The sequence below is a fragment of the Danio aesculapii genome, chromosome 3 (assembly GCF_903798145.1).
Source record: "Danio aesculapii chromosome 3, fDanAes4.1, whole genome shotgun sequence".
NCBI lineage: Eukaryota > Metazoa > Chordata > Actinopteri > Cypriniformes > Danionidae > Danio > Danio aesculapii.
Genome location: NC_079437.1, coordinates 5,503,839 through 5,517,599, shown reverse-complemented (window position 1 = coordinate 5,517,599; position 13,761 = coordinate 5,503,839). Strand labels below are relative to the sequence as shown.

The 13,761-nt window shown below is 34.9% G+C and overlaps 1 protein-coding gene across 1 annotated transcript; it reads right to left on the bottom strand.

Annotated features, from left to right (window-relative positions):
• Nucleotides 1-2,611: 2,611 nt before the first annotated feature.
• trim35-3 (tripartite motif containing 35-3) lies at nt 2,612-11,844 on the bottom strand. Its single transcript, XM_056452960.1, has 6 exons — nt 11,270-11,844; nt 9,692-9,787; nt 8,818-9,048; nt 8,721-8,743; nt 8,529-8,647; nt 2,612-4,765 (listed from the first exon to the last, which is right to left on the bottom strand). Exons 1-6 carry the CDS (start codon nt 11,657-11,659, stop codon nt 4,260-4,262), a joined length of 1,365 nt encoding a protein of 454 aa, XP_056308935.1. The 5' UTR covers nt 11,660-11,844; the 3' UTR covers nt 2,612-4,259.
• Nucleotides 11,845-13,761: the final 1,917 nt, after the last annotated feature.

The following is a 13,761-nucleotide window of genomic DNA, read 5'->3' as shown; positions in this document are numbered from 1 at the left end:
TCGGTTTTGTTCTGTTGATATGAAAGTTCAAATAGCTTGAAACAGATGGAAATATGACTGCTATTAGCATGACTACTATGGTGAGGGCTTAAACAGAGCAGTGCTCATAATATCGAGTGAAAAAAAAAAGACAGCTGTAATGGGAGATTACTCCCCGTTTATGTGTAGATAACTGGTGATCTGGGACTTTTAGCCAGGACAGATTACTCTGCATATTTTAGATACATGACAATAATTCTTTTTTTTTAAATGTAATGTTTTTTTAAAGAAAAGTTTTGTTGAATTAAAAAGTGCACCTTTAAAGCTATATTTTCCTTGTTTTTTTACACATTAAAAATTGTGGCTAAGAAATACTTATTTGGTGTGGTCAGAGATAAATTTGGTAAATCCTTAATTTTGAGGATGAAAAATTAAAAGTCATGTGAAATGAAAACTGATTGCATTGTGACTCAACCCATTTGCTCATGCACACTGAGCAAGCTAATACACAATACATACGAGAAGTTAAATGAATGAGAAGGCATGTGGACATAACACTAGCGCTGCAATTAACGATTATTTAAACAATCGATTAATCTGTTGATAATTTTTTTCTATTAATCAGATTTTTTTTTTAAAGAAAAGCATTCATTTCAAACTCTTTATTCAAAAAAGCTCATCCCTGAGCTGTTATAATAATAATAATAATAATAATAATAATAATAATAATAATAATAATAAAATAAAAACTAGTTTTGTCCTGTTTTCAATCCAAATATCTAAATATTTTTAAATTAAGATACATACTAGACACATGAAATAGCATAAGAAGTCACTTTACCTCAAAATTAAGTGATCGTTTGCTTAAAACAAGCTAAATTATTTGCCAATGGGGTAAGAAAAATTATCTTAAGATATAATCTCAAACAGAAGTTTTCAGCATCACTTCATTTTCTCATGCCCTTTTTCTTGTCTGGTTTTGATGTAAGATTTTTTAGATATTTGGACTGGAAACGAGATGAAATGACTAAGTAAGAAAAGTTTTCTGCAGTGCAGCTATATATGACTACAGATGGAAAAATGAAGGATCCAAAAAAGGTGAGTGAATAAAATGTATCTTTAGTCTTGCAATGCAAAGTAACTACACCAGCGCTGCTTTACTGCTGTTATTGACCCTTTTACTGGTAAGTTTAAAAGATTCTATCTGGCCCGGGAGTCAGTGTTTAGAACATTCACCCTTAAATGTTTCTGTGGCAACTCATCATGTTTGTCCCGTGACACACAGCAGCCACAACGGTGATGTATGACAGATGTATGCCTTTTATTTATTTTTTTCTGTTTTAATTTAACATATTCACACGCTTGCTCATCATGTCATCAACTACCTGATATTCCAATTCACATAAACGTGTAAGTGATCGTGATCTATAACGTGAGATTGACGTCTCCATGTTTACCTGCGGCCGCTGCCTCATTCATAAGCAAAACATGCAGGATTCAGCAGGTACATTCATAAGTTACTCCCAAAATACATGCAAGTAAGTGGCTGGTGAACTTAAAGCGTAGATTCAACTTAAGTTACTTTTACTATATGTAATGTGTATCTGATATGAATAAAACACATCGGCAAATTATATTTGAAGGGATTGTTAGACTTCCTTGTGTGTTTAACAAACTCTAAATGTATTGTTTTACTTGTAATCATGTGTATTTACATATCTAAAACATAAATGAAGTATTAGGCAGTTAAAACGCTGCATAATTGTGATAATATGAAATTTCTTTCAGCGGAGTCAAGTTGTTTGTTTTTTTTTTTCGAAAAGAAAAAAATGGAAAAAAAGAAGCACATTTCCGACAGTCCCTTACTAAGAGCTCTGCTCAGCGCGAGCTCTCTCAGCGCATATTGTGACAGCTTAAACGAAGCAGTGCTCGTAATAGAACGAAAAAAAAAAAGACAGCTGTGAAACATAACCTGCTTTGTCTTACTGTAGAAAACACAGTTTAGATCTTTTTGACACAATCTGGTGACACAATCAGTGAAACAATTTCAAACCACTGCAAGAAAATGTCAAAACTGCTTTTTTAGTTTTAATATTAAGTTGAGTGCAAAAGTAAAAGCAACAGATTTCTTATGTTTGCTGTGAGGTATTATTTCTTAATGCGGATTATTAAATGTGTGATGAATGACGTTAACCTCTGCAGGGGGTGTCTATGTTTGGAACATCTTTATCAATCAGTCTAAATAACTAAGATCTTATGGTGTTGCATTGGGAATTATTTTTGTGCAGTCTGACAAGCTACAATTATTTAGGAAAATAAAAACAAAAACCACACATTGTGAGTCAGGCTTAAATCTGTCTGAGTATTTATAATCTGCTCAGGTGTTTATAATCTGCTCAGGTGAGGTGTGAGAGGCAAGAAGAAAAGACTTCAGGAACTGAACTGACACCTCTTTACAGTTGGTTTGTGCAAATAAAAATAGACATACATAAAAAATATGTCAAAAAATGCATATGCTGATTGTAAATCCTAAATTAACAATCAGCAGCAGAACAGATTTCTCTAATCTCCACAAGTTTTATTTCTTGCATGTGTCGATCGTGTCCAGTAATCAAAAAGCAAATTTTGTTTAGTTCTGGTGAGTTGTGAAAAAGATTTTTCATTCTCTAAAAGTGTGCATTAGTTCGCAGTAAGAATGTAAACTAAAGAGAACATGAATTTGAGAAGAACTGAGCGAAGCTAAATCGGTTTCATCTAAGTAAGATGAGTGGCCTGTAGAAGAGGGTGCACAAGCAACAATATGAGAAGCTTACTGGACAATAACTTAATATGTAAAGCACTAATTGTATATGTTAAAAATTCATATGAAGCTATATCCGTGTATGGCTTTAAGGAGAATGAGTGACACATTATCAAATTATTGTACCACCATGACAATGTATGTAAACAATTTTTTATGTGTTATGGAGATGACAATCAAGTTATGGAGATCCAGTGTTTCCTTTAGGATTTTTTCCAGCTGTGGTGGCAGGTCACAGATATTCCAACAACCTATGGCGTTATTTCAATGACAAATATCGTGAGCGCAGTATTACAAGTCGAGCGAGCATGCGTTTATACGAGCATGCAAATCTTTTTGCTTGAGCGTCGATTTCCTCTGTTCGTGCGCAAAACTTCTTGCACACACACTCAAATATACACTGTTCAAGCACAGATTTTCCTGTGCAACCTCTCAAATAAACGCTGCTGAAGTACGATTTAGTTTGTTTATGTAAAGAGTCTGTCTCCAACATTTATTAGATTTGCTAGTAACATTTATGAATGTCTCCAGTAAACCTAAAGAACGGCATTGATGCGTCCTGAAGTAAAGTGTAACGGCTATAAACACTGCAAGATTAAGTTATTGTATGCAGAGCCACAGACCTTTATCTATAAATAAAGCATTATTATGGAAACGGTGTTCATTATAAAAGCTACGTCATGTTTGCTGGCCTCACGCATTACACACCTGTCAGTCAGTCAGTCCGCATGTCACCTTAAAGGGTTAAACAAATACGCACAGCATTACTACGCTGACAGAAAAGTTCACTCTGTTACAATTCACTTACCTTTTACTATGTTTTGGTGCGATTATAACCCGCTGATAAAAAAAATAAATAAATAAATAAATGTTATGAATGAGAAGCTGTAATGTAACATTGGCGGGAATTAATTTTGGTGTGGCGCCCCGCCATAGAAAAAGAATGTATTGGAAACCATGAGATTTATGGAGAGACAAATGTATACAGAGATTTGCATACACTGCAGTGTGCAGCAAGAATAACACGAGCACTTAAACATATACTGACTCTCTCAGTCAAGAAAAACACCCTAAGACGCTCAAATTTAAACAAATTGCCAAGATGGCGGGAGGAGACACATTGTATAAACAGTGGACAGAGCACAGACACTTCAGATTGTCCAGCAGAGACTTCTCTGAGGTTGCTCTGGACCTTCTCAGCTTTATGAAAATCTTCTCGTATTAAAAACCTCCATGGTTAATTAATAAAAAGGCCGGGAATTACGACAGTGGTGGGTGGATAAGATCAATAATTATGCAAACAAAAATTATAATCTAAATTAGTAACGTGCTTTAAAAATGCTTTTTGACATCTGATCTGCGCATCTCTACCGTTCCAAGTCTAGTTGACATACAACTCAGAAATCACTTTATAATATCATAAACATGTGGCTGTGACATAGCAAACCAAAGTCGTACCATAAAGTGGAATAGTGCAATGTCACAACTCTTCAATCAGACGATAAAAAGGTAAAACTGGTAAAATCTTAAAATCATTACTCCAGAAGAAAGGAAATACAGTGTCATTGAAAGTGGCTTTGAATGTGTAAAGAGGTGTGTTATTTCCAGAATCAGAGAAACACACTATTCCTTCATCACAGTCCAGCTCAACTCTCACACGCTCAAGTTTCTGTTTAATGGGAAAACCAAAGCGGTCATCCAGTCCGTACTGCACCCACCACACATCAGAGTTAAAGAAAACACAGCCCTTCCTCTGGTTTGATGCTGTCGTTACTCCGACGCTCCAGTACAAACTCTCCTTCACCTCCACATCCCAGCAGTGCTTTCCTGAGGTGAAACCCTCTGAACCCAGAACACATGAATACTCATCAAACCTCTCTGGATTATCAGGAAACGCTTGGCTGTTTAAACTCCATTTCAGGCTGGTCAGATCATCAGACAGGAAGAGGTTTCGATGAGCCACATTTGGATCAAGAATTATTGGAGCTGAAGAGACACAAACAAAAGATGCTTTTAATCTAATGTTCGTATTAAGATTGAACTGTATGCAGATAAACAATTGTGAACAGGACTGCATGATATTGGAAAAAAATTGTCATTGCGATATTTTGTTTAGCTGCGATATGAATACAGTCTGAAGAAATAACTTCAATAGCTCTATTTGGAAAGAATTCATTGATTTAGACTGACTGGGATCATTCTGGAAGATTTGGGGGATTATTCTAGATTGTTACTGGGAAGATAGAAGTAAAATATATTACATCACAGTACTCAGCTACAGAAAATGAATAACCAAATGTAAAATAACACTGTAAAGTCTTTATTGTATAACTAATTCTATTAATACATCTTTATTAGGATTTACAAACAGTACAATTTCATGTGCCTGAAACTTTACACGGTCACAGGCCTTAAAAACACGCACAAACAATAAACGTTCACTCCATTATGGTTAAACTCTTCAGTGACACCAAAAATCTTCATGTGTTCTGAAATGTGGCTCCTGGAACATATAAACTCAACATTGCACTTTCTGCAATGTGACTATTGCAGATTCGCACATTGAGATATCAATGCTGAAACAATATTGTGCAACCCTTATTATGAACACTTGATCATCCAAAGTTCTTCGGCAGCTGCTGTATAGATGAATCTATCTGTCTATTCTATCTAGTTACATATTTTTCTCTATATACAAATACACTTTTTTTTTTTTTTCATTTTCATCAGCACCAAGGCCCGCGGCAACCTCCTCCTATGCCATTTCTTTAACCTGCAAGTCTTTATTTTACAAATTATATAGATCATCCAGTACTGCATGTCTGGTGCAGTCAGAAGACAATTGCCTGTGATATCATGTCATTTGGTTTTTGATTGTCAGGTTGTTGTAGGCCTAGTTATAATGATATTTATACATGATCAAACTAGTGTTTGTCCAGCAGCAGAGTAACAGCTCGTGCAAGGGATGAGACGGACAAAAGTAATTAATGCATGCCCTTCTTTTACTTATTTTTGTGTGGTCAGGTTCACAGTGCAAACAGCTCCCAGGTAGAATACCTTGAGTGAACATAAAACAAAGCCGAATAAAACTTTCTTTCTCTGCTTCAGCTGTACAGCGAGCTCACATCATCCAGCAGGTGTGTCGTACTACACTACCCACAATACACTTCGCTATAGACTACAATTCCTGTAAATAGCAGTCTTAAAGCGGCCACTTTCTATTTCCCCTCTCCTGCAACACTAGTGTGCAACTTAAGCAAAACAGATACTAAAATTGTTTTACATTTGGTTTTGTAGTTCAGGCCTAAATAAATGTTTGTTGCAGTTTTAATCATTTTAAGTTCATTTGATTGACTATATATAAACCAGTGGATATTATTAATGCATTTATTGGGTAAAATTCTACTTTTTACTGTCATTCAATGTGTTTAACAATGCATTAAATGTCATTCAATGTCATTAACAATGCACTGTCACTTTAATTGAGTGTGAGCGAGCAGTGCGGCAAAAATAGACCCCAATAGACCCATTATTATTATCATTATTATTAATCTGTTAACATGGACGCATAAAAAAACGCTCTGCTTACGCTCTGCTTATGCTTGCGGTGTGAAACAGGCATTATATAGTCACAAAATTTGGTTTGATTTCATCGTGTTTTATAGGGGTGTGACAAGATCTCGTATGACAAGATCTCGCGAGATTAAATCGCGGCGAGATTTCTCGTCGAGGTGAAAAGTTGTCTTGTGAGTTGTGATGTTATGATGGAGCGTGAGGGTGAAATTAGCATTGACGATTGAAGGCAGGAATGGATTTGATCTGCAAATAAAGTGCTTTGCACACACCTGGCAACCCAAGCTGGCCTCAGAGTTGCGCTTGTCACTCAGTGTTCAGCAAGTTCAGCAAGTGCTGCATCCAACATAGGCTACAACTACAGCTTCACACATTATGGTTCATATCCATGCAATGAAAAAGCACTTAAGATATGCTGAAAGTCATAATCGTGGTAAACACAAATGGAATTAAGACATTAATCCTACTTTAGTCGCATTGTTGAAGCGAAGATATGCAAACGCCATAATTAAACTATTAACACCGTGAAGGACTTTTAGCCACACCTAGCAAGTCAGTAAAGCACCACAGATGCACAAATCTCTAATAAGCCTGCGCAAACAAACACACATACTCACTGAATGAACTCCTGGAGACTCATCGTCACATCATCACGGAAAACACGTTTATGCTGTCTGGGAAAAGCTGTTTTTTTTTTTTTTCATTCTGCGTGCGGTATCAAACTCTATTAAATCAACTCTCTCCTATCAGTCCTTACTTCATATTCGCATGATCGCATCCAGTAGCTCAGAGTGAGTCACGGGGCCTGAATGGAATCTTGCTAAATGACAGTGAAACTCATTTATTAAATTAAAAATTAAATATTAAAAAAAAAAAATTTAAGTTTAGTGTGTGGAAATAAGTTTGGTATATCATGTGAAATTGTACAGGGGAGAAGACAGTCAGTAGAGTTTATAGCTAAATATTTAGCAGTGTTTACTTGTCCTTTATGACAGAATTCATTTAAATACAAATAAAATACAATTCAAAGTTTTTAAAAAGAACCTAAATTGTTTTTTATTCAACTAGAGAAAAAAAAACATTCACAAAATACAAATCTATTTTCCATTCATATATTAGCAAATATTTTGCTAATATTTAAAATTATATATAAAAATATTATTTTCCGTTCACATAGGCTATTAGTAAAATATTTAGCACTGTTTGCATGTCCATTACTGCGTATAATTTATTAAAATAGAAGTAAAATAACATTCATTACAAGTTGATTTAAAGAAAGCACCTAAACAGTTTTGCGATTTGTGTTTTTTTCCAGCTGAATAAAAGACTTTTTTTCCATTCATATATTTCATCATTAAGGATTTCTTAAAAATAGTGTAAAAATCCCATCTCGTGAACACTATCTCATCTCGTGCAGTAGGCATTTCGTCACACACCAAGTGTTTTATAATGTTTGTCAAAGTTAATCATCTGTATGCATTTTAATGTCAGTTTAAACTCCAGCTGTAATATTTTATGCACATGCACATCTGAATACAGGATACACGCCAAATCCAAATTTAAGCATTTGCATGAGTGGATTACGCATTTGCTGCGAACATGTGTCATTAGCCTCAAACCTAAAACAAATTCTAAATCAAAATTCGCATGAGCTGAAAAACATCCTGCAAGTAATGTAAAACAAGTGACATTTGGTGTGAAGTTTTAAATTATTGATGGGTCATTCTGAAACAGTGGTGGTATACATTATATTATGAAAGGATACTAGAATCTGTAAGGAATTAAATTATTGAATTATTAAAATTCGATCCGCTACATCCGAGATGCATTTTATCAATCAAATAATTTAATGGACCGGACTCAATTATTCTGGATATACTATGTTTCCCACACCTAAAGACATTAAGGAACAGTTTCTTACACATCTCATCCCTCCTGTTGTGTTTTGATTTTTGATTGTTGCAGCTATGAAAAAGCTGAAATCATTCAGTGTAGTGATATGGAGCTGTAATGCGGTCAAAACCTGCCAGAACTACTTTAGCTGTGTGTTTATCTGACAATAACGGCGCACTGTAACATGCGCAACAGCCAATCAGAACCAAAACACTTCTGTAGTATAAAGTTGTATAAAGGGAACCACTGTGTGTGTGAGCAGATCTGTAGTGTAGACTCTTACAGTAGTGGACGATGTCCTGCATCTTCCTCCAGACTCTGTACTGCAGGTTCCCCAAGTACTGAGACACATGAATCAAAGCTCCAGAAGGCGTCTGTGGATCCGGCTGTGAGATCTGGACTCTGGAAGAACATTCAGGAGTCAGAACTGCAGTGACTTTGGCTTCAGAAGCAGAGAGAGCAGCAGATCACTCACCTTTCCATTTTAACCCGAAATTTCTGCAAAAGAAAGACAATTGATCGTTCAGAAATTTCCCAATATATCAAATCACTAATCTGAAATTTGACCAGACCTTCAGAAAGCAGACGTCACTGGCTTTCAGCATCTCCTCCGTGTCTCTGATTGAGTCTGAAAGAGTTGAGATGTGTGTGTTCATCTCCTCCAGCTTCTCCTTCATCACCTGCTTCTTCTGCTTCTCTTCCTCCCTCAGTGCAGTGATTGTATTTTTTTCTTCATCTCTGAGAAACTGATGAAGCTTTCCAAACTGCTGTTTAATCCGACGCTCAGTGTGATCGGCTTGATCCTGAAAGTAAATTAAAGTTACGTTCATCTAAAAGGGAATGTTCCCCCAAAAGTGAAAATTATGTCATTGACTCCCCTTCACTTGCTAAAACCTATTTAAACTATATTTTTCTGTTGAACAAAACAGAAGATATTTTGAAGAATGCTGGTAGCTGGCACCCATTGACTTCCATAGCATGTAAAATATATATTATAGACTTTAATAGGTGCCACAGAGCAGCCTTCTTCAAAATTTACATGAAGTTTAATGAAGACCGATAATCAATATCATTTTAGGCATAACTGAACTGAAATGTCAGAACTAAAACCCATGACATCAAAGATGCTTGCATAAAAGCATCTGCTAAATGAATAAATGTTTTCCACTTAATAAAAAAAAATATTATCTCAAACTAAGAATGTAAGAATGAACCACAAACTTACTTTAATTAGGATTTGGTCATTTGAAAAGATTTGATTTATTTGTATAGTTTGCATTCACAATGTTTATTTTTTTTAAATGGATGAACTCTAATTGTGGAATCACAATCATAAATCAAATTGAAACTAATTTTGGGTTAAGTAAAACATTTCATTTCTGGGTCAAACCAACTCAGCCATTCTTTCTCACTAAACTCATGAATGTCAGAAGAATCAGTCCTCACCTTTATGTGTTGAAACGTTTTCTCAAAATGTTCTTTTATTGTTTCTTTATGTCGGAGTTCCTCTTGTAAGGCCTTCAGTGATGAACTGAATTCCTTCTAAAATTTAAAACGAATATATTATGCACAGTAAACAATTTGTTCATATATTTCATGAGAAAATATCATAAGCATATAAAAAAAAATCAATACTTTATATTTATGCAGGGTTCCCATTTAAAAGCATATCAAAACATTCACTGCTTTTACTGACTAAAAATCTTATTTTCTATGACATCTAATAAATGGAATCTGTTGCACTTTGCATAATATTAGAAACAAATGCACAAAAGCACGCACATCAATCTAAAGCATGAGAATAAAACGTCACATGCTTTGTTTTAAGTTAATAAATGTATTGTTGGAGCTTTGCCATTGCCACTTGCATAATATTAAAATGGTTTTTGCTTAAATATAATTTTGCAGCACTTTAATAGCTACTAATACTACAACTGATTAGGGTTGCATGATATTAGAAAATTATTATTAGGGTTGCATGATATTAGAAAACATTGAGATATTTTGTTATTCTGTGATATATATTGCGATATACTCTATCTATACAGTTTCACCAAATGACTGAATAGCACTATTTGGAAAGAATTTATGGTCACACTTTATTTTAACCAGTAACTATAATCTTTTTAAACATAAACCACTTTTTACCCTTTTATTAAGGTAGTTAAGGCATTGGGTAGGCTTAGAAATGTAGAACAAGATCAGACAGAATAGTTAGTTTATAAGCACTAATAAGCAGCCAATATCTTAATAACACGCATGCTAATAAGCAACTAGTTAATAATGAGAATTGGTGCCTGAAGTGTTAGCAAATGTATTCATTTTGATTGGCTGTGATGATTCTGTAAAGGAAAGAATCGTGCATAAAAAGTAATAAACTACAAGCATAGACGAACACAATAAAGCAAAGATAAAGGTGAAATAAACTGTGTGCTTTGTGGTTTTGTACATGTAAATGTTAAAATAACACTGCAACTGAACATTGCATATCTATGCGATGTGACTATTGAGGATGTACACATTGCAGTATCGATGCTGAAACGGTATATTGTGCAGCGATGCAACTGATAATTTATTTATCACTGCTTTTGGAAAAAAAAAAAAACCTTACTATTTGCATAAAGCGCTCCCTCTCCAATTTTTGATAGCTTAATAGTAGTTTAACAACCTTTATTGTCTGTTTCCACTGAGCGGTACGGCACGGTACACTTTTATGGCTGTTTCCACTGTCAAAAGGTACCTAAAAGCTAACCGTACCGTAGCACTTTTTGGTGGTACCAAAAGGCTGAGCAATTGGTTTACAGAGATTGTAAAAAAAGTGTTGTACAATAGATTTTGGACAACTTTAATGAAAAATTTTAAACCACTTCAAGTGTTGACTACAGTACATTACCCCTGTATGCTAGCATACAACAACTACAACTATACAACAACTAGACACTGAACTTTTAATTTCTAAAATGGGAACCCTGATTACACACAACTTATTTGATATAATTCCAACTCAAGAGTTAAATCTCTTACCTTATATGATGAAGCCACTTCACCGACGGGTCTGAATGTGTGTCCGGTGTGCATCTGTGAAGTCATACACACTAAACACGCCGGCTGTTTGTCCTCCAGGCAGAAGAGTTTGAGCGTCTCACCGTGTAAACTGCACGTCTCCTCTGACCTTGATAAACTCTCGCTTTCCTCTTTTTGAAATGACTCGCACAAGTTTTTCAAAGCAAGATTACGAGTAGGTTCATGCGCTGATAACATCCTACAGACGGGACACTCCCGAGCTTTCTTGACTTTCCAGAACTGCTCAAGACACTCTTTACACACACTGTGACTGCATGATAAAATAACAGGAGCTTTGAAAATATCACGACAGATAGGACAAATATAATCATACTCAGCTGGAGAAGCCATTTTCACTGTTTAACAACAGCTACTTCCTACTTTCAGTTTCTGTATGATCGGGTTACCTGGGGTTTCCCTAAAAGCACACGGTCACTCATGCCTGTTTTCAGTGAAACTGCACATATACTTTCTCAAAAACTGTCTTTACAGTATTAATTCATTCATTTACCATGAGGATTATTTTTATTGCACATCAAGACATGGCAGTCAGTTTGAAGATAAAGGAGCTTATTGAAATCTCTTTCTGACATCTTTGTTTATGGTTTAGTTTATGTTTATGAACATCCTTGTTTATGATTTACATCTGACGTCAGGATTTCTTAAAGGCACAGTTTACCAAAAAAGAAAATTGACCTTTTGCTCACACTGAAGTGGTTGTAAACTTAGAGTTTAAAACAAGATATCCTGAAGAATGTAGGAAACAAACAGCCGTTGACATTCATAGTAGAAACAAAAAATACTATGGAAGTCAATGGCTGCTTTTCAGCATTCTTCAAATCGTGTTCAACAGATAAAAAAAAAACTCAAGATATTTCTAGGTGAACTATACTTTTTAAAAAAAGTTTAATTGCACTCAGCCAAGTTCAGTCTTGTAGAGCCACAGTATTGCAAGACTTTTGACCCAACCTTGATAAAAACTTACCTGCCTGTAGATTTATAGCAGTCTTTAGACATTGATTAGCTCGCTGTTTGATTTCATGTGATTATGGTTGAAGGGAACCCTGTCCATATTGTGTGTGTGTAATGTAGTTTACAATATATACTGGATGGTTTTCCTGAGGTGCATTTCACATTAGGTGAAGGTTTACATAGATGTTTCATTGAAAAACTGTAATTCAGCAATTTTATGAGATGCATTACATTTTTAGGATGTTGTACTGTTTCTTTCAACATACCTTCACGTGTCCATTTATATTTTTACCTTGCTATGACAATATTCAAGCATTTTCGCATCTGACGATCTCCTCCGTGTAGTCTCTCACTGACGCCAGATGACGCAGGTCCCGTCTTCACGCCCTCAGGTTGATCGATCTAGAAACGTGATTGGAAGATAATTTTGTGTGTCAAAAAATGCTGTTACAGGATTGGTTACCAGTGTGACAAAAATAAATAAAATACTCAAAGACATGATAAAAATAAAACAATTGCAGTTTCATCAATTGTAATGTTATACAAGGAGATTTGAATATAAAAAGACAGGCAAATTAATCATGAAAAATACTGCTTTTTTGAGTAGTGAGGCTGAAATCTCACTCTTCAAAGATATTTTCGCATTTATAGCCATCAAACAGACAACAAAGCTGATACAGTACAAATTAGATTGTAATGAAAAAGCCTAATAAATATAACGTTATCCATAAATAGGCTACTAAGCTAGCTTACTTCATACTCCTGTTCGGCGTACAAACGACGACCTTGCAATGAAAAACTAACATACAATTCAAACTTAGAAAATGTTAAAAGAATTAGTATCATGTATTTTGTCTTAGACAGTGTTAAAGTAAATAGGAAACTATAATTTTATCCTCAGACTTCGAGTAAAGTTAACGTTAGCCTGACGTTACTTTACCTCAATCCACAGGCCAGGTTGTTCACGTGTAAATCAACGACATTTACTTTACTAAACCTAGTTAAAAAGCGTAAAAACACAACGCTGTACTCGTGTAAGGTTGTATTAAACACACCACTGTCCAAAAAACCGAATATAATCGAGATTTACAGCGTACAGATTTACGGCTTACCTCGTCCCTGGCGTCCGCTGGAAAAATGACGACCGTTACAGGCGAAATGATGCGCATGCGCGGTAGAACAAATACGTGTACGCGCCCCAATTTAAAATCCTTTATTTACATACATAAAATCTCTCAAAAAAGACGAATGTTGATATTTGTTTAATTACTTTTGACATAATTTTCTTTTATTACAACTCTAAATCTTGCGTTCAGTACATTCTTAATATTTTTTATTATAAAGGGTAAGGATTTTATTCACAAGTGTAAATAAAAAAATCCAATTGTGGCAATTTTTTTTTTTATATTTGACTACAAGTCATACATTTTGTCTTTAATGGGCATAAAAAAACAAATAGTTCTTTTAAAAGTCAAATATGG

What these genes read in the sequence shown, in the direction of transcription:
- trim35-3 (XM_056452960.1), bottom strand. Translation starts at nt 11,659, where the DNA reads ATGGCTTCTCCAGCTGAGTATGATTATATTTGTCCTATCTGTCGTGAT. An exon ending in AAGTGGCTTCATCATATAAG is followed by an intron (nt 9,788 to 11,269) that starts GTAAGAGATTTA and finishes TTTAAATTTTAG; the next exon opens with AAGGAATTCAGTTCATCACT. An exon ending in GTGACGTCTGCTTTCTGAAG is followed by an intron (nt 8,744 to 8,817) that starts GTCTGGTCAAAT and finishes TTTCTTTTGCAG; the next exon opens with AAATTTCGGGTTAAAATGGA.